Source organism: Ovis aries, chromosome 6 (assembly GCF_016772045.2).
Source record: "Ovis aries strain OAR_USU_Benz2616 breed Rambouillet chromosome 6, ARS-UI_Ramb_v3.0, whole genome shotgun sequence".
NCBI lineage: Eukaryota > Metazoa > Chordata > Mammalia > Artiodactyla > Bovidae > Ovis > Ovis aries.
This window is the reverse complement of record NC_056059.1, coordinates 84841656-84863637: the sequence shown is the minus strand read 5'-3', so window position 1 is coordinate 84863637 and position 21982 is coordinate 84841656. Positions and strand designations below refer to the sequence as shown.

Below are 21982 nucleotides of genomic sequence, written 5' to 3'. Positions count from 1 at the left end.
GACAAGAGCCCAGTTTCGGGCCCTGGAAGGGGTCCCGCTTCCTGCAACAATCCTGTCTTCAGGAAAGATATTGAGATTTTGTCTTTAATGGATTTACTTGTAAAGAACTTCATGCATCTGATAGTACTACAAGAAGATTGCAATTAAACTTTGAAGATGTTGGGAAGGTATAAGTGTACAAAGAACTAAATAGACATTTCTCCAAAGAAGACATACAGATGACTAACAAACACAGGAAATGATGCTCAACATCACTCATTATCAGAGAAATGCAAATCAAAACTACAATGAGGTACCATTTCATACCAGTTAGAATGGCTGTGATCCAAAAGTCTACAAGCAATAAATGCTGGAGAGGGTGTGGAGAAAAGGGAACCCTCTTACAGTGTTGGTGGGAATGCAAACTAGTACAGCCACTATGGAGAACAGTCTGGAGATTCCTTAAAAAACTACAAATAGAACTAACTGCCTTATGACCCAGCAATCCCACTACTGGGCATACACACCGAGGAAACCAGAACTGAAACAGACACGTGTACCCCAATGTTCATCGCAGCACTGTTTATAATAGCCAGGACATGGAAGCAACCTAGATGTCCATCAGCAGACGAATGGATAAGAAAGCTGTGGTACATATACACAATGGAATATTACACAGCCATTAAAAAGAATACATTTGAATCAGTTTTAATGAGGTGGATGAAACTGGAGCCAATTATACAGAGTGAAGTAAGCCAGAAAGAAAAACACCAATACAGCATACTAACACATATATATGGAATTTAGAAAGATGGTAATGATAACCCTGTAGGCGAGATAGCAAAAGAGACACAGATGTATAGAACAAGACTTTTAGACTCTGTGGGAGAGGGAGAGGGTGGGATGATTTGGGAGAATGGCATTGAAACATATATAATATCATATAAGAAATGAATCGCCAGTCTAGGTTCAATGCAGGATACAGGATACTTGAGGCTGGTGCACTGGGATGACCCAGAAGAATGGTGTGGGGAGGGACGTGGGAGGGGGGTTCAGGATTGGGAACATGTGTACACCTATGGCGGATTCATGTTGATGTATGGCAAAACCAATACAGTATTGTAAAGTAAAATAAAGTAAAATATTAAAAAAATAAAAATTAAAAAATAAATAAGTTAAAAAAAAAAAAAAAAGAATAGGTATTCAAAACAATGCTGTAGGGAATTCCCAGTAGCTAGGATTCTGCACTTCCACTGCAGGGGGACATGGATTTGATCCCTGGTTGGGGAACTAAAATCCTACAAGCCACATAGCTAGGTGAAAAAAAAAAAACAAAAAAACAAAAAAAACCTCATGCTATAAAATTGAATTTATTGACATGGGAAGACATTCATGATATATCCTTAAGTAGACACAAAGACTAAATTGAATGTGTGAGTTAGGATAGTTTAGGCAGGAAGTAATAGAACATCCAACTCAAAATGAATTAATTTGTTTATTTTTTAAATATTGTATTTTTATTTATCTATTTGTTTGGCTGCACCAGGTCTTCACTGTGGCCAGCAGGATCTTTGATCTTTGTTGTAGCATGTGGGATCTTTAGTTGTGTCATGGGAACTCTTAGCTGTGGTATGTGGAACTAGTTCCCTGACCAGGGAATGAATCTGGGCCCCTTGAATTGGGAGTGTGGAGTCTTAGTCATTGGACCACCAGGAGAGTTCCCAAAATGAATTTAAAATGATACATTTATTTATTGCAATTATTAGATGTGTTTATCCAATTGGTCTAGACGAGAGACAGAGAAGGCTTTCGGGTTGTTGATTCAGTGACCTAACAGTGTTATAAAGGAACTAGTTTACTTCTCTTTGCTCTCTCACTCAAAATATCTGCTTTATCCTCCAGCTGGCTCCCAAAATAATTGAAAGAAGTTGATTCCTCATTCACATTCAGAGGGAGAAGGAGAGAATGACAGACTATCACTTTCTGTAAAGACCAACGAGGAATCTTTCTAAAAGTCTCTAGCAACCACCTCCTAATTTATCATTGGCTAGAACTGCATCATATTCAGATTTCTAAACTCATAGGGAAAGGGAATGTGACTTTCTTCATAGTCAGATTCAGTCACTAAGCTAAGGTCAGTTTCCCAAATCAGAGTATTATTCAATGGAGAATAGGATGATTTGCATTTGGAGAGTCCGATATAATGAAAAAAAAAAATCTATCTATCTAACGTCTTTGAATAGAATAAAAAATTAATCCCACATTATGAAAGTATTGGGCATTGGAATTATGTTTCTTTTACATTTGTTCCTTTTGCTTGCCTGTATGTTGTAGTTTTCTATAATTAAATATGTGCTGTTGTTGTCTCATTAACCTTTTAGTATGGAAAACTTTCAAATCAACCCCAAAATGCAGGAAATAGTATAATGAACCCTCAAGTATCCATCACCTAGCTTCAACAATTATCAACTTGTGATGAATCTTGTTTTATACATTATTTTTGCAATAAGAGAAAAGTTTGTTTTAGTTAAAAAGAAGGTCTAATCACTTACTTATCATTTTCTCTAATCCATAGAATTCACCTTTATGCAATCAGTAAGATTAGGTAAGGAGAACCCAGTATTGCTCTTGTCAGGTGCTCAAGATCCTTCTCAAATTGTGCCCAATGTATTTCTTTGAGAGTTTGGTTTTGTCAGTTTCTTACTCTATCTGTGCTTCCCAGAAATTCATGCTGCAACATCCCCAGTGTCAAGAGGAAAAGCACATGACTCTAGGAACTTGGCACACAGATTAAAATGGCTCACTTGAAAGCATAGAGTTATTTTGAAATCTCATTTTTACTTTTAAAATCTGTGAAGATGTGCATTTTAGGCTATGTTTAATAGAAATAGAATTTCTAAATTACTCACCATTGAATAAATTTGATACTGTAAGGAGATGGTACATGTTGGTCTTACGGCTTCCAGGCTTCCAAGGCACCTTGACAAATACGCCTGTGAACACAAGATCCCCAGTTTGAGAGGCACAGCCTAGGCTTCTCTCTGCTTTTAAAACACTGATTCTCCCCTCTTTGTTTCCTTGATTTTGAAAGTGCATTCTCTTTAAGGACTTGGGCTTGATATCAGTGCTCTTGCTTTTCTCCACAGGAACCTCAGCTGATGTGACCTACCCTAGGACCTAATCCTTAGTTGTCAGCCCTACTGACTCAGCTTGGCCAGGTCTGGACCAGTACCCTGCAAGAAGATTTTAGATGTATGAAAACACAAGGGAGAAGATACATGTTCATCTAATAGATATTTACTGAGTGCCAACTATGTGTCTGCATCTGAATGCAGAGTTCCAAAGAATAACAAAGAGAGATAAGAAAGCCTTCCTAAGTGACAAATGCAAAGAAAAAAAAAAAAAAAAGAATGGGAAAGACTAGAGATCTCTTCAAGAAAATTAGAGATACTTAGGGAACATTTCATGCAAAGATGGGCATTCAGTTCAGTTCAGTTCAGTCGCTCAATCGTGTCTGACTCTTTGCGACCCCATGAATCGCAGCACACCAGGCCTCTCTGTCCATCACCAACTCCCAGAGTTCACTCAGACTCACGTCCATCGAGTCGGTGATGCCATCCAGCCATCTCATCCTCTGTCGTCCCCTTCTCCTCCTGCCCTCAATCCCTCCCAACATCAGAGTCTTTTCCAATGAGTCAACTCTTCGCATGAGGTGGCCAAAGTACTGGAATTTCAGCTTTAGCATCATTCCTTCCAAAGAAATCCCAGGGCTGATCTCCTTCAGAATGGACTGGTTGGATCTCCTTGCAGTCCCAGGGACTCTCAAGAGTCTTCTCCAACACCAAGTTCAAATGCATCAATTATTCGGCGCTCAGCCTTCTTCACAGTCCAACTCTCACATCCATACATGACTACTGGAAAAACCATAGCTTTGACTAGATGGACATAATTGAGGCCACAAATGGTATGGACCTAACAGAAACAGAATCTGTTAAGAACAGGTGGCAAGAATACGTGGAAGAACTATACACAAAGATCTTAATGATCCAGATAACCAGAATGATGTGATCACTCACTTAGAGTCAGATATCTTGGAATGTGAAGTCAAATGGGTCGTAGGAAGCATCACTATGAACAAAGCTAATGAAGATGATAGAATTCCAGCTGAGGTATTTCAAGTCCTAAAAGATGATGCTGTGAAAGTGCTGCACTCAATATGCCAGCAAATTTGGAAAACTCAGCAGTGGCCACAGGAATGGAAAAGGTCAGTTTTCATTCCAATCCCAAAGAAAGGCAATAGCAAAGAATATTCAAACTACCACCAACTGCACCCATCTCACACAGTAACATAACAAGGTAATGCTTAAAATTCTCCAAGCCAGGCTTCAACAGTACCTGAACCGAGAACTTCCAAATGTTCAAGCTGGATTTAGAAATGCAGAGGAACCAGAGAGCAAATTGACAACACGCTCTGGATCATAGAAAAAACAGAATTCCAGAAAAACATATACTTCTGCTTTACTGATTATGCTAAAGCCTTTGACTGGATGGATCATGGCAAACTGCGGGAAATTTTTAAAGAGATAGCAGACCACCTTACCTTCCTCCTGAGAAATCTGTATGCACGTCAAGAAGCAACAGTTAGAATTGGACATGGAACAATGAACCAGTTCCAAATTGAGAAAGGAATATGTCAAGGCTGTATATGTCACCCTGCTTATTTAATTTACATGCAGAGTACATCTTGCAAAATGCTGGGCTGGATGAAGAACAAGCTGGAATCATGATTGCCAGGAGAAATATCAATAACTTCAGATATGAAGGTGACACTATCCTTACGGCAGAAAACAAAGAGGAACTCAAGAGTCTCTTGAAAATGAAAGAGGAGAGAAAAACAAGCTGGCTTAAAACTCAATATTCAAAAAACTAAGATCATGGCATCTGATCCCATCAATTCATGGCAAATAGATGTGAAAACAATGACAGACTTTATTTTGGGGGGCTCCCAAATCACTGCAGATGGTGACTGCAGCCACGAAATTAAAAGACGCTTGTTCCTTGGAAGAAAAGCTATGACCAACCTAGACAGCATATTAAAAAGCAGAGACATTACCTTGCCGACAAAGGTCGGTCTAGTCAAAGCTATGGTTTCTGTAGCAGTCATGTGTGGATGTGAGAGTTGGACAATAAAGAAAGCTGAGTGCTGAAGAATTGATGCTTTTGAACTGTGGTGTTGGAGAAGACTCTTGAGAGTCCCTTGGATTGCAAGGAGATCCAACCAGTCAATTCTAAAGCAGATCAGTCCTGAATATTCATTGGAAAGACCAATGCTGAAACTGAAACTTCAGTACCTTGGACACTTAATGTGAATATCTGACTCATTTGAAAAGACCCTGATGCTGGGAAAGATTGAAGGCAGGAGAAGAAGTGGACGACAGAGGATGAGATGGTTGGATGGCATTACCGACTTGATAGACATTATTTGAGCAAGCACTGGGAGTTGGTGATGGACAGGGAAGTCTGGCATCCTGCTGTCCTTGGGTTTGCAAAGAATTGGACATGACTGAGAGACTGAACTAAACTGAACTGAGCTGACCTATGTGTCTGGCACTTAGCTAGGCTTTGGGAATAGTGTAGTTAAAAGAAAGGATACAATCCACTGTTATCAGAGACAACAGGAATGTGTAGACAATTATAAAACGAGCCAAGAAGTGCATGTTTTATGAAGTATGGTGTCTTGTGAAGCTCAGAGTAGGGCTCCTTAAGTGGCTCAGGAATGTGTTCCAAGAACATAATGCAGAATGATTTGGGAGACAAGGAAGGAGTGTCTCGGTAGCAGTTTTCTATATTTGAATGAAAACGTGCTCTTGTTTAACCACACAAAGTGGCTTCTTAGAAGTAAAAGGATAGTCAAAAGCAGGAAATTGTTTCTAGGGTTTGCTTCTTACACTTATTACACTGATTTAGCAAGAAGAAATGAGCACAAAGACTTTGATTACTTTGGGATGGAAATTAGAAAAATAATTGTATTCTTTTCAGCCTGAACTTTTTCGGTGAGCATCTTTCACATATATTGGGAATTTTATTCAATTCTTGGTACTTTTTACTCATGTTGCTTCTTCTCCCAGTAATGAAATTTCTTTGTTATCTTGGTGACATCTTAATCATTGGTGAGTCCTTGGCCTTCCGTGGTGGCTTAGCTGGTAAAGGATCTCCCTACAATGGAGGAGACCCAGGTTCAATCCCTGGATCAGGAACTCACCTGGAGAAGGGAATGGCTACACACTCCAGTATTCTTGCCTGGAGAATTCATGGACTGAGGAGCCTGGTGGGCTACAGCCCATGGGATTGCAGAGTTGGATACAACTGAACAACTAACACTTTTCACTGGTCTTCAATGAAATCTTTGCCAAGCAGAATCAGTTGCTCTATTCTTTCTTTTCCCTTAACCCCATCTCTTAACAGGTGGAGCTTTGAACCATCGGTATTGGCCTCTCTTCCTGTGCCTTCCTGGTTGAGAAAGCAATTAATCATTCTACTTGCTAAGCTCAGAACTCTGTATGGTGGTGGTGGTGTAGTTGTTAAGTTGTGTCCGACTCTTTTGACCCTGTGGAGAGTAGCCTGCCAGGCTCCCCTGTCCATGAGATTCTCTAGGCAAGAATACTGGAGTGGGTTACCATTTCCTTCTCCATGGAACTCTATATAGTATTTAACTATAATACATTTTTAAAAGAAGTATATGGGCTAACTGGATTAAAATTTAATTTAATATTTATAGTGAACTAATTATTTTGATTACTTTATCATTAAAAGACTATATCAGTCAAAAAATTAAACTTTATTTTTTCTTTCTTGTTTCTCAGCAAAAGAATGGGGTAGTGGTGGTGACATTGGCATTTGTTCTGAAACCATCTTGATTGAGTAAATATGATGTGACACTTATTTCCCATTGAGTAATTCAGAAACAAACACACCCAAGCAATGGTGAACTCCTCTAAGGTGGAGATAGAAGGACAGGCTGTGTTGACGCACAGTTAATCAGGGCTGAGTAATAGAGCTGAGTGAGAAAACAAATGAAGAAAGCCCTGTGCCTACCCTTTGTATGCTCTTCTACAGATGTATAGTCCTGACCTCAGGTTACTTAAACCAAAGACTGTCTTGTATCTGGACTTCTACTTTTCCACTGTTAGCCCTCTTTTTTCCTCCATTTCAGGTATTTGACAGACACAAAAATCTGTCACTATAAAGTGAGAGATTGGGCTTCCCTGGTGGCTTAGTGATAAAAAAATCCACTACCAATGCAGGAGACATGGTTTCAATCCCTCATTTGGGAGGATCCCACATGCTGTGGGGCAACTAAGCCCATGCGTCACAACTACGGAATCTATGCTCTAAGGCCTGAGAGCCACAACAACTGAAGTCCCCGAGTCCTAGGGCCTGTGTCTCATAAAAATGGCAGCCATCCAGTACAGCCAAAAAAGAAAGAAAGAAAGAGGCTCTTGATATAGAATTGCTATTGTTTAGTCACTAAGACATGTCTAACTCTTTGTGATCCTATGGACTGAAGCATACCAGGCTTTCCTTTCCTTCACTGTCTCCCAGAGATTTTGCAAATTCATGTCCATTGAGTCAGTGATGCTATCTAACCATCTCATCCTCTGTAGCTCCCTTCTCCTGACTTTAATCTTTCCCAGCATCATGGTCTTTTCCAATGAATCAGCTCTTCACATCAGGTGGCCGAAGTACTGGAGCTTCAGCTTTAGAATCAGCTTCCTATTGAAATCTCCAAAGTGATGCCAAAAACTGGGGACAGTCATTGCCCTCTGGTAGGAGTAGACATCCTATGAAGTCAAAAGATTTGCCTAACAACTACAAGCACCCAGCTTCGCATATGTATGAGGAGACAACAAAGGAGAAGAGTCCCCTGCATGGATCACTGCCTTGTCATAGCAAAAGGACTTGTGTAACTCAATGAAGCTACGAGCCATATCATGCTGGGCCATCCAAGATGGACGATCATAGTGAAGAGTTTTGACAAAACGTGGTCCACTAGAGGGGGAAATGGCAACCCACTCCAGTATTCTTGCCTCAAGAACCCCATAGTGAAAGTGAGTGAAAGTGAAGTCACTCAGTCGTGTCCGACTCTTTGCGACCCCATGGACTGCAGCCTACCAGGCTCCTCCATCCATGGGATTCTCCAGGCAAGAATACTGGATTGGGTTGCCATTTCCTTCTCCAGGGGATCTTCCCAACCCAGGGATCGAACCCAGGTCTCCCGCATTGGAGGCAGACACGCTAACCTTTGAGCCACCAGGGAAGGCCCAAGAACCCCATGAATAGTATGAAAAGGCAAAAATATATGACACCAGAATATAAGCCCCTCAGATCTGAAGGTGTCCAACATGCTACTGGGGAGGAGTGAAGAGCAATTACTTATAGTTCCAGAGAAAAATGAAGCAGCTGGGCCAAAGTGGAAATAATGCTCAGTTGTGGCTATGTCTGAGGGTGAAAGTAAAGTCTGACATTGTAAGGGAAAATATTGCACAGGAACCTGGAATGTTAGGTACATGAATCAAGGCAAATTGGATGTGTTCAAGCAGGAGATAGGGCTTCCCTGGTGGGTCAGATAGTAAAGAATCTGCAATGTGGGAGACCTGGGTTCGATCCCTGTGTTGGGAAGAACCCCTGGAAAAGGAAATGGCAACCCATTCCAATATTTTTGTCTGGAGACTCCACTAGACAGAAGAGTGGTGGGCTATAGCCTATAGGGTCGCAAAGAGTTGGACATGATTGAACCATTAACACTTTCACTTTTCAAGCAGGAGATGGCAAGAGTGAACACTAACATCATAGGAATCAGTGAACTATTAATAAAATAGATGGGCGAATTTAATTCAGATGACCATTATATTTACTACTGTGGGCAAGAATCTCTTAAAAGAAATGGAGTAGCCCTCATAGTCAACAAAGAGTTTAAAAGCTAGTACTTGGGTGCAATCTCAAAAATTACAGAATGATCTCAGTTTGTTTCCAAGGCAAACCCTTCAACATCACAGTAATCCAAATCTGTACCCCAACCACTAAGGCCAAAGAAGCTGAAGTTGAATGGTTCTATGAAGACCTTAAAAAGCTTCTAGAAGTGACACCAAAATAAGATGTGCTTTTCATCATAGGGGATTGGAATGCAAAAGTAGGAAGTCAAGAGATACCTGGAGTAACAGGCAATTTGGCCTTGGAGTACTACATGAAGCAGAGCAAAGGCTAACAGAGATTCATCAAGATAACATGCTGGTCATAGCAAGCATCCTCTTCCAACAACACAAGAGACAACTCTACACATGAACATCTCCAGATGGTTAACACCGAAATCAGATTGATTATAGTCTTTGCACCTGAATATGGAGAAGCTCCATACAGTCAGCAAAACAAGACCTGGAGTTGACTGTGGCTCAGATCATGAGTTCCTTATTCAAAATCCAGGCTTAAATGGAAGAAACTAGGGAAAACCACTGGCCATTCAAGTATGACCTGTAGGGAACAAGGTATAAAGAAGGTTGAGAAGTGCTTGCAAACGAGACTCTCAACCAGGGCTGAACATTCTTGCAAACGAGATGTTCTGCCCAGTGTAGGGAACTAGGTTTAAGGAAGGTTGAGAAGTGCTTGCAAACGAGACTCTCAACCAGGGCTGAACATTCTTGCAAACGAGATGTTCAGCTAAGAATCCTGTTTGTTCCCATGGAAAAAGAACATTGCTTGCACACAAGGATGTTTCTCTGATTCCTCAAAAGGAACAGACCCTGGGACAAAACGGATTCTAAGTTGATAAGAAAGTTCCCCAAAACAAAGTCTTAGCTGCAGTAAATAAGCCAAGGTAAAGGTTATCTCGCCCTTCGCTTGCACACTGTATAGTCTCTGAATCGTAGTGCTTGGCAGCTTGCCCTGTAGGGTGTTGTGCAAGGGATATAAAATAAAGCAGCTGTAAGAAGCAAGTGTTTAAAATATAAAGATTTAAACCACTCTGCAGTGTTGGTGTTTCATTCCGTCGCCAGCATCTGGCGCCCAACGTGGGGCTCGATGGAACCGAAAGGGTAAGCACCCCGGGGCAAAAGGCTAAAAGGGGGACTTTCAGGAAATAGAGAAAAAGAGAAAAGAATAAAAATCCGAAAGGGTAAACACTCCAGAGCAAAAGGCTGAAAGGGGGACTTTCGAGAAAAAGAGAAAAGAATAAAAATCCGAAAGGGAGAGCACCCCGGAGCGAAACGCTGAAAGGGGTACTTTCGAAAAAAAGAAAAATAAGAGAAAAAGAAGAGAGAAAAGAGAAAAGAAAAAGAAAAAACTATGGGGAATTCCCCGTCTTTAAAGTCACAATATATGGAGCTAGTTAAGGGGCTCCTGCATTCTATAGGAATTAAAACGTCTACTCGCCGCTTGAGTGAGTTATTCTGTCTTATAGAGCAGCATTGTTATTGGTTTCAATATCAAACAGAAGCAAAGTTGAATTTAAAGGAATGGAAAGTGGTGCAGAAAGAGTTAAGAAGGCAGCATCAAAAAGGAAATGTGATTCCTTTAAGGCTGTGGACTCTATGTAGCGCTATAACGCAGGCTTTAAAATTAATAGCTGCTAATAGTGAGGCCACCTCATGTTATCTTGAGGAGGGGGCTTCACCTCGGCCTCTGCCCAAACCCCCAGATGATAGTTAAGATTCGGATGAGTCTTTACTGAGTCAGATAGAGATGTAAGTTCTGGGGAGGATTCAGATTCTGTAGAGGCAATGACTACTGCCTTTTGAAAGGTTTTATTAAATAAAAAACAAACTTCCAAGGCTGTTAACCCTTCTGCACCACCTTACGCATCCCTGTTTCTAGTAGCTGCTGACAAGGCTAAGATAGGGAGAGAGAGTCAATAGTTTTAAAAGTACGGGAAAAAGTATATTTTAAAAAATGCTTATTAATGACTCTCGTCCTTTAATGTCACTGATTATTAAAGGTAAACAGTTTAAAGGATTAATGGATACAGAAACAGATGTTTCAGTTATTTCTCTCTAGCAGTGGCCTAATGACTGGAAAAAAGAAAAAATTCCTCTTGTTTTAACAGGCTTAGGATCAATAGCAGATGTGTGGAGAAGCGCTCAACCTTTGTCATGCCAATTGTCTAACAGAAAGAAAGTATCTATTTCTTTTTACATTGTTAATATACCTATTAATATCTGGGGAAGAGATCTTTTATTTTCTTTAGGAACAACGCTCACCATCTCGTCGGAAAACTTAGAGCCACTGCTCAAATTCCTCGAGCTCTCCCATTGAAATGGTTAACTAATGTCCCTAAATGGGTTGAGCAGTGGCCGCTTCCAAAAGTGAAGCTCGAGGCTTTAGAACAATTAGTAAAAGAACAGCTTCAATCTGGCCATATTGAACCTTCTACGTCTCCTTGGAATTCTCCTGTTTTTGTCATTATGAAAAAATCTGGTAAATGGAGAATGTTAACTGATTTAAGAGAAGTTAACAAATGTATAAAACCTATGGGAGCTTTGCAATTAGATCTCCCTTCTCCTGCTTTGATTCCACAGGATTGGTCTTTGATGGTTTTAGATGTGAAGGATTGTTTTTTTAATATTCCTTTGCAAATAAAAGATAGAAATAAATTTGCTTTTACTATTCCAGTGTATAATCATGGGCAGCCTGTAAAATTTATTAGTGGACAGTGTTGCCTCAAGGAATGATTAATAGCCCTACACTTTGTCAGGAGTTTGTTGATCGTGCTCTTATTACTGTGAGACAACAATTTTCTAATTGTCTTCTCTATCATTATATGGATGATCTTGTATTGGCAGCTCCTAGTAAAGAGGAACGAGATAAATTTTTTTTTCATGTAAAGAAAGCTTTAAGTGATTTTAATCTTCAAATTGCTCCTGAAAAAATTCAAACTGAATTTCCTATTTCACATTTGGGTGCTATTTTGGAACGACAAAAAATAAAACCTCAAAAAGTCCAAATTAGATGACATAATTTGAAAACTCTTAATGATTTTCAGAAGCTTTTGGGTGATATTAACTGGTTACGTCCCATGTTAGGGATTCCTACACATCAATTGCGTCATTTATTTTCTACTTTAGAGGGTGATACTGCTCTTAACAGTCCTCGATCTCTTACTTCTCAAGCAAAAGAGGAATTACACTTTGTAGAGCAACGGTTGAATGAAGGGTTTCTTACTTGTCTACAACAGGATCAACCTATATATTTCATAGTGTTCCATACTCCCTATTCTCCTACTGGAGTTGCTCAATCTGCAGGGTTGATTGAGTGGGTATTTTTACCCAATAACTATATAAAAAAGCTTACTACATATATGGATAGAATTGCTTTCCTTATTTTGAAAGATCGAGGCCGTATTACTCAGTTAATTGGAAGTGACCCTCAAACAATTATTACTCAACTTACTTCCACCCAAATTTCTAATTGCTTACAGTTTAATGAAAATTGGCAGATAGCTCTTGCATCTTATTCAGAGACTTTTCCTAATCAATACCCTCAATCTAAAATGATAGATTTTCTTCGACATACATCAATGGTTTGTAAATCTCCTATATCTAATATTCCAGTTGAAGGAAAAACTATTTTTACAGATGCCAATAAAAATACTGCTGGCTATTGGACTGATACTACTTCTAAAGTTGTTCCACATTCCTTTTCTTCTGTGCAGCCTGCTAAACTTTGGGCCATTTGTTTGGCATTACAGGATTTTTTTTGATATTCCTATTAATATTGTTTCTGATTCTAAATATGCAGTCTTTTCATGTATTTATCTTCCTAAAGCCACTCTACCAGTAACTTTAAAAACTAATATTGATAAATTATTTTTTCAGGTTCAACAGTTATTAATTAGGCAAACTAACCCTGTATTTTTTACTCATATTCGAGCTCATTCTTCTCTCCCCGGACCATTATCTCAAGGAAATAAAACTGTAATATGGCAACATTTTGCATTGGTTCCACCTCAATTACAAATGGATGGGCACCCTCAATTACAAGGAGATATATGAAAATTATGGGCAGTGTCAGGTGACCTAACTATATGGACGGGAAACTTTACTTTAAATATTAATGATCCTAAGGGGCCATTTCAAGTTCATTTACATATTAATAAATCTTACTCTGCTATAGCATGTGTAAAATTTTCTTATTCTTTACTGTATGGGCAGTAAAGAATGATGGTCCCATCACTTCATGGCAAATAGAAGAGGAAAATGTGGAAGCATTGACCAATTTTATTTCCTTGGGCTCCAAAATCACTGCAGATGGTGACATTAAATTATACTTGCTCCTTGGAGGAAAAGATATGACAAACCTAGACAGCATGTTAAAAAAGCAGAGAGATCACTTTGCCAGTAAAGGTCCATCTAGTCAAAGCTATGGCTTTTCCAGTAGTCGTGTACAAATGTGAGAGTTTGACTATAAAGAAGGCTGAACACCAAAGAACTGATGCTTTTGAACTGTGGTGATGGAGAAAACTCTTGAGAGTCCCTTAGACTGCAAGAGATCACACCAGTGAATCCTAAAGGAAATCAGTCTTGAATAGTCACTGGAAGGACTGATGCTGAAGCTGAAGCTCCAATACTTTGGTCACCTGATGTAAAGAGCTGACTCATTAGAAAAGACTTTGATGCTGGGAAAGATTGAAGACAAAAGGAGAAGAGTGCAGCAGAGGATGAGATGGTTAGATAGCATCCCTGACTCAATATACATGAGACTGAGCAAACTCTGGAAGGTAGGGAAGGACAGAGAAGCCTGGCACATTGCAGTTGATAGGGTCGCTAAGAGTTGGATACAACTTATGGAACAACAATGTGATACATCTACTGTGGGTTTCCAAGACACCTAAATCCACAAATATATTCCTCCCGACTCAGCTTCTATGTTGCACAGAAGGACACAGGAAAGACAGTCCATCCTAACTCAAACACATGGAGATAACTCTGAATACATTTTTTTCACATGATAGGCAAAGGATTCAGTTCAGTTCAGTCACTCAGTCTCAGTCATGTCCAATCTTTGTGACCCCATGGAAGCAGCATACCAGGCTTCCCTGTTCATCACCAACTCCAAAAGCTTGTTCAAGCTCATGTCCATCGAGTTGGTGATGTCATCCAACCATCTCATCCTCTGTCAGCCCCTTCTCTTCCTGCCTTCAATCTTTCCCAGCATGAGGGTCTTTTCCAGTGAATCAGTTCTTCATGTCAGGTGGCCAAAGTATTGGAGTTTCAGCTTCAGCATCAGTCCTTCCAATGAATATTCAGAACTGATTTCATTTGGGATGGACTGGTTTGATCCCCTTACAGTGTAAGGGACTCTCAAGAGTCTTCTCCAACACCACAGTTCAAAAGCATCAATTTTTCAGTGCTCAGCTTTGTTTATGGTCCAACTTTCACGTCCATACATGACTACTGGGAAAAACATAGCTTTGACTAGACGGACCTTTATTGGTAAAGTAATGTTCCTGGTTTTTAATATGCTGTCTAGGTTGATTGTAACTTTTCTTCCAAGGAGAAAACGTTCTTTTAATTTCAGGGCTGCAGTCACCATCTGCAGTGATTTTCAGTTCAATTCAGTTCAGTTGCTCAGTCGTGTCTGACTCTTTGCGACCCCATGAATCGCAGCACACGCAGCACACCAGGCCTTCCTGTCCATCACCAACTCCCAGAGTTCACTCAGACTCACATCCATCGAGTCAGTGATGGCATCCAGCCATCTCATCCTCTGTCTTCCCCTTCTCCTCCTGCCCCCAATCCCTCCCACCATCAGAGTCTTTTCCAATGAGCCAACTCTTCGCATGAGGTGGCCAAAGTACTGAAGTTTCAGCTTTAGCATCATTCCTTCCAAAGAAATCCCAGGGCTGATCTCCTTCAGAACGGACTGGTTGGATCTCCTTGCAGTCCAAGGGACCCTCAAGAGTCTTCTCCAACACCACAGTTCAAACGCATCAATTCTTCGGCGCTCAGCCTTCTTCACAGTCCAACTCTCACATCCATACATGACCACAGGAAAAACCATAGCCTTGACTAGACGGACCTTTGTTGGCAAAGTAATGTCTCTGCTTTTGAATATACTATCTAGGTTGGTCATAACTTTTCTTTCAAGGAGTAAGCGTCTTTTAATTTCATGGCTACAGTCACCACCTGCAGTGATTTTGGAGCCCAAAAAATAAAGTCTGACACTGTTTCTACTGTTTCCCCATCTATTACCCATGAAGTGATGGGACCGGATGCCAAGATCTTTTTTCCGAATGTTGAGCTTTAAGCCAACTTTTTCACTCTCCTCTTTCACTTTCATCAAGAGGCACTTTAGTTGTTCTTCACTTTCTGCCATAAGGGTGATGTCATCTGCATATCTGAGGTTATTGATATTTCTCCTGGCAATCTTGATTCCAGCTTGTGCAGCCCCCCCAAAATAAAGTCTGTCACTATTTCCATTTTTAGGAATACATAAACCTAAATATGGGATTCATAAATGGCTCAGTGGATAAGAATCCATCTGCCAATGCAAGAGATGTAAGAGACTCAGGTTTGATCCCTGGGGTGGGAAGATCCTTGGAGTAGGAAATGGCAACCCACTCTAGTAGTCTTGCCTGAAAAATTCCATGGAGAGAGGAGCCTAGCAGGCTACAGTCAATGAGGTCTCAAAGAGTTGTATGACTGAGTATAGCACAGGACAGCACAGCACAGGAAACCTAAGTATATAAGAACATAGGACCATATAAAGAATTTCTTTGAGTTTGGAATGTAGATTTTCGTAGAGAAAAAAGTCATGAGGTCCTGTTAAAATGAGTCTAACAAGTCTTAGCCCAAAGTCACTCTGGCGAGAATGTGTTCCTTTGAACAAAAGAGTATAATCGAAATTTTAATAAAATTTTAATGTGGAGTAGAATATAGTATGTGAAGCTAGTATTAACATTTAATTAATGAAGATTTTATTTCTTAAGGGCTATAAAACAAGAAAAGATTAATCTCATAACCTGGAAGTTTTTACTTCATCATTGTTTCCTCTTTGTTTCTGGTTGAGTTGTAATTTCAAGTGAGTAGACAGAGGCATGAGCAGAAGGCAATGGCACCCCACTCCAGCACTCTTGCCTGGAAAATCCCATGGACGGAGGAGCCTGGTGGGCTGCAGTCCATGGAGTTGCGAAGAGTAGGACATGACTGAGTGACTTCACTTTCACTTTTCACTTTCATGCATTGGAGAAAGAAATGGCAACCCACTCCAGTGTTCTTGCCTGGAGAATCCCAGGGATGGGGGAGCCTGGTGGGCTGCCGTCTATGGCATCGCACAGAGTCGGACACGACTGAAGCCACGCAGCAGCAGCAGCAGCAGCAGCAGTTATCTATTTTACACATGATGGTGTATATGTGTGTGTGTGTGTGTGTGTGTGTGAATGCTACTTTCTCAGTTTGTCCCACCCTCTCCATCCTGGGCTGTGTCCACAAGTTTGTTCTCTATGTCTGTATCTATATTCCTTCCCTGTTGTACATCAGAATTCAACACAATATTGTAAAGCAATTATCCTCCAATTAAAAAAAATCACCCTTATAAGCAACAAAAATCACGTCTTCCTTTATATATATATTTCCCCATAGTGCCTTTTATTAATAAACAAAAATATTCTTTAAAGAAATAGGTGTTAGTAGTATAATGAGGTATTAACAGTGATTTCGACCAATTTAACTTAATTAAACCAAAGTTTCTTATTGGAAATGTGAGGTTGAGAAAGATTTATTTATTTTTTTCTAGATTTAAATTTCTGACTTTTATTGAAAAAATCTAGTTTACATGGTTTGTAGTAACACTTTTAAATTATCATAATCTGAAGACAATAGCTTTTAAGTTCCCACTCCTAGAAAGTACCAGTATTATTTATGTTTTCTTGCTCCTTATAAAATTTGACTTTGTCTTCCTAGTAACACAGTCTCCATGAACTAGCCAAGACCCGTCAGACTGGTTCTATTTAGATCATCAGTGACTTCCCTCTTCTCCTTAATCCAGCCCTCAAAGTTGCTGATAGAGTCTGGATACACACACTTGATTGCAGACCTTGGTCTCCACAGGAATCTTCCCTGCTGGTCAGCAATGTATCGGTGAGTTCTCTTTTCTTGTGTCTAAAGTTAACTTGTTTGAAATGGCATGAATCACATCAAGGAATGTGTAGATCTCTAATTCATTATTTGCTTAATATGGAAAAATACTTTTGATATTTTAACTGAAATTTTGTCAAGAAATAGATTTCTCTTCTTTATATACTAGTATTCCCTGTCCTCTTCCGTCTCATTCCAAAATTTTTCTCTATATACTTTCAAAACAGCTCAACAAAAGATAAAGATACATGGTGTTTGACAACCGTCTTTTAGTTTGTTTTGAGGAAAATAGAATGTGTTTTTACCTTGAGTTCTATTTGTCCCAAGTCATGTTCTGTATTATGGAGAAGGAAACAACAACTCACTCCAGTGTTCTTGCCTGGGAGATCCCATGGACAGAGGATCCTGGTGGGCTACAGTCCATGGGGTTGAACACAACAGACTGACTAAACAACAACAATAATGTTATATATCATAGTGCATTATACTATATTATACACTTAATTAAAATTATACATGAGAAAAAAACTGAAACCAACCTTAAAGATTAAACTTATGCTTCTTTCTGTAAATAAATTGTATAAATTTTAAAAACTATATATGTTTTAAAAGAACAAGAAAAATTTAAGAAGACAATGGGATGAAATTATTATAGTTGGATTTTCAAAATAAATCCAATGATGTACCTAGATACAACTTCTCTAATAGAGAAATCATAATTATTTTGAGGCCGTTTTCTTTAAGAGTTAGAAACTAAATAGTAACAAGTTTACAATGTACTAGTTTGGACTCTGAACATTTTATCCTCATATTAAAAATTTATTTTCTCTGATTAAAATATTGGCATGTTATTTTTTTTTAAATTTCTGCTTTGAAAAGAAAATACTTTGAAAAGTATAAAACTCCTAATGGGATCTTAAAATGAAGAACATGCAAGCTCTGTAATTGATAGAGAGTCCTACAAAGTTATGAGAATTTTAATACCCTCTATATTTGTTCATGAGTCAACTCAGAGCTAGAGACATCACAGATTTAATCAGACTTTTCAAGGCTTCCTGCCTTTTTCAAGTACTTCTCTATAATCCATAATGGTTTTGTATCTACCCTCTTGTCTGCCTTATTTTTTACAATATTACTATAGAAAATGGCTTTTATTTAAATATATAATCCAATCAAACTCAAGATTCTAAATTTGATTTCAGGCTACATTGATCTGAGTCTGGATTTTGTGTAGGGGAGTTATAATGTGGGGATATTGGAATGAATTTTTCTGAGTATAATCTCTAATTTGAAGCAAAAAATATTTTCAGTTCTGCTTCATCATAGATGAAAGATATGTATCAACAGAAAACAAACAAAAACTTCCTGATCTAAAAATTGTATAGAAAGTGGAGCATAATTATGTTTGAGTCAGCCTGGGCGATGTTCAGAGAATGGGTAGAGTCAAAAGGGATTAAACTTATTATGCACAATTGCTGGAATAAATGTACCAACTAGAATGCTTTGAAGAAAGAGGTATATTGAAATATATAAGAAATTTCATTTTTTTAACAGTGATTGTTATAGGTTTTTATTTTTTACTGAAATATAATGTATATATAGTAAAGTATGCATTAAATATTTTTGCAACTCAGTGAATTCTCATAAGCTGAACATATTTGTGTCAAAAGCACTGAGATCAAGAAATCAGCCCTCCTGAAGTTTTCCTTTCTTCATTTCCATTGACTATTCCCAAGGATTTCCATTCTCTATAGGCAATCTCTTTTTAAGGCCACCAGTTCATAAATGGGAAGGCAAATCAGAAACAGGTGGAAAAATTTATCAAATGACATGCTTCTTTTTTTTCCCTCTTTTTTTTAACACCAAAAACATATTGTATCGGGGTGTAACCGATTAGCAATGTTGTGATAGTTTGAGGTGACCAGTGAAGGGACTTAGCCATAAATATACGTGTATCCAATTTCCCCAAACCTTACTCCCATCCTGGGTGGCATGTAACATTGAACTCTGCTACTTTTTCTTTAAGCATATTTCTGATGTTCTTCACTACTTCTTCACTACTTCAGCTACATAGCTCCTTCATTACTTTACCTGTTCTAAATGAAAACCACTACTTATCAACAAAGGTCCACCTAGTCAAGGCTATGGTTTTTCCAGTAGTCATGTATAGATGTGAGAGTTGGACTATAAGAAAAGCTGAGTGGCGAAAAATTGATGCTTTTGAACCATGGTGTTGGAGGAGACCCTTGAGAGTCCCTTGGACTGCAAAGAGATCCAACCAGTCCATCCTAGAGGAGATCAGTCCTGGGTGTTCATTGGTAGAACTGATGTTGAAGCTGAAACTCCAATACTTTGGCCACCTGATGCGAAGAGCTGACTCATTTGAAAACACCCCGATGTTGGGGAAGATTAAGGACAGGAGGAGAAGGGGATGACAGAGGATGAGATGGTTGGATGGCATCACTAACTCAATGCACATGAGTTTGGGTAAACTCCAGGAGTTGGTGATGGACAGGGAGGCCTGGCATGCTGTGGTTCATGGGGTCGCAAAGAGTCGGGCATGACTGAGCAACTGAACTGAACTGAACTGAATTTTAGAATTTAAAAGTTAGAATAAATTCAGATCAGGTAAACATTATTCTTCAAATACTATTGTTTTCTCCAAATTCTGATTTTATACTGTTCTTTGAACATGAAGAAATCAATACATTACTTTTATTAAAAAAAATACAACAGAAGGTTAAAGAAAACTTTTTCAGGTGTAAGCTTACAGGGAAGAGATTTTGGAAAAGAAGAATATATTTATTAAACAATAATATAATGATGGACATGTCTGCCGACTGTATTCACCAGCAAGCACTGACAACCAGCAACCACTGACAGCAGATAGAATTTATAGACATTAATATTTCACACGTTTAGACAGATGAAGGTAAACTGAGCACTATTCCAATGAAACAAAATGGACAACTTTAATTTTTACTCAGTAGATAAGCATTATCTCTCAACTTATAACCCATGGATCCCCTCCACTAAATTCACTGGGTATTTATTTAAAAAAAGTTCAGTTCTCATTCAAGAATTCCCATGAATCTCTGGTTGAGGTATGGGAATTGTATTTTTAAAAGTTACACAGAGTAATTCTGATTTACTGTAAAGAACTGATACAGTGTAAAGCCATAAAAAGAAAGGAACTTTTAAGACAGAAAGAACTTAAAGTAGAAATGAAATAGGTCAGCTATTAAAGAGGTGGCCCTTTATTTTCTTTAAATCGGTATAATTATATCTTAATGGGAGGTGTTCTCTTCCCGGTCACCTTTTCCTCCAAGGGAGAAGAGTAGTCATTTACACAACATAGTGATGATTAAGGAAGAGAAGATAATTTCAGAATGTATGGGAAACTGAGGGTGGATACAGACATAATTTGGGTAGTTAGTGTCTGACAGAGAGAGTGTTCTTACTTGGGTTAAAAATGTGTCTGCTTACAGGGAAAAATCTCAATGTAAATTTAATCTAGCAACATCTTCCTTTCTGCCCTGAAATTAGTCAACAGATAGTGATAATGAAGGGTGAGGTGCAGGTCCAGAGATGCTTTATGATGGTGCTCCAAGTGTTTAATGCTCTGTGTCGCTTCTCTTTCAGCTGAGATAATCCTGGTCCACGTAACAACTTTTAATGAGTTCTCATTCTGTAGTAAGCTCTTTGTGGAAGAAACTGATTTGTTGAGCACCTATATTATGTATTACACCTTTTGTAAAATGCTATCGGATTTAATGTTGACAGTCCTTTGAGAAACTGGTATTATGATCTCTCCTTTAAAAGACGAAATAATTGCAGCTCGGGGTTAGTGAGTGTTGGATGGAGAAACTGACCTTGACCTTTCTGGTTCTGTAGTCTATCATTTTTACTATAATACTGTCTATTGTGTGTAGGAAGCTAAAAGAAGAGTCTTTGGAAAATTGGCTTCCTAAAAGAGAAATGGAAAACACACACATATGCATATACACACATGGAAAAAATGTGTATGCATGTGTAGGAATACCTGTTTATATAATGTATAGGCAAAGGAATAAGTCAATACTGGTTAATATTAAAGAATGGACATATGTACCAAAGGAGGAAGGAGGGTGGTATAATTTTATTTTCATTGATTGATCTTTATAAATGTTTTGAAGAATTCATAGACTGTCCTTACTTAATTTTCTTAAAATTGTCTCTGTATTTAAACAAGAGGATGTGAACTAACTTTACTGTACTATCTCAAAAGTGATCAGCATTCAATTATACAATTGCTTTCTAAAAAAGATTGCAGCATTTGCTATAGTGTGAAAATCAAGTTTTCCTTAGTGCCCCATTTCATGGAAGAAATTCATTAGTCTGTAATAACTGTAACTGTCTAGTGAACCTTTGTTATTATTCATTTTTGTCTGCTTTCGTCCAAAATATCCTTGTTTCAGTATAATATGGGAATAAATAGAAACATTCAAAAAATAAAACAACATCACAGCTTTCTTGTCAGCACTGAGATTTACAAGTATGCCTGATGCTTTCATCCTTGAGGATGGGGACACCAGGCAGTTGTGGAACAGGTCTTCTAAGACTGTTAGTGCTGAAATGGGCGTTCTGTCTGCATTTCACGACTTTCTCAGGATTAGAGTTTAGAGGAATTCTGCTAAGTACTTTTCAAAGCGCACTCCTTTGGACATACTCTCATCGAAGATGGTGGATGAGAATTTTGAAGAATGGTCTCACAGTTTCAAGCATAATTTGAAGGTTTTGAAATGAGTGGGTTAGAGAATAGGAAAATTTTAAGAGGTTGAGAAAGAAAAGTGGGCTGCAGAGGTACCATATCATGCCAGAACCTGCAAGCCCAGCCTTCT

The 21982-nt window shown here is 38.8% G+C and overlaps 1 protein-coding gene across 1 annotated transcript in view; it reads left to right on the top strand.

Annotated features, from left to right (window-relative positions):
- Positions 1 to 17018: 17018 nt before the first annotated feature.
- LOC101121777 (transmembrane protease serine 11E-like) overlaps positions 17019 to 21982 on the top strand; it is a 57204-nt gene continuing 52240 nt past the window's right edge. The window contains exon 1 of the mRNA XM_027971034.3: positions 17019 to 17105. Within this exon, the coding sequence (XP_027826835.1) occupies positions 17098 to 17105 (8 nt within the window). The 5' untranslated portion in view covers positions 17019 to 17097. The remainder of the gene's footprint in view (positions 17106 to 21982) is intronic.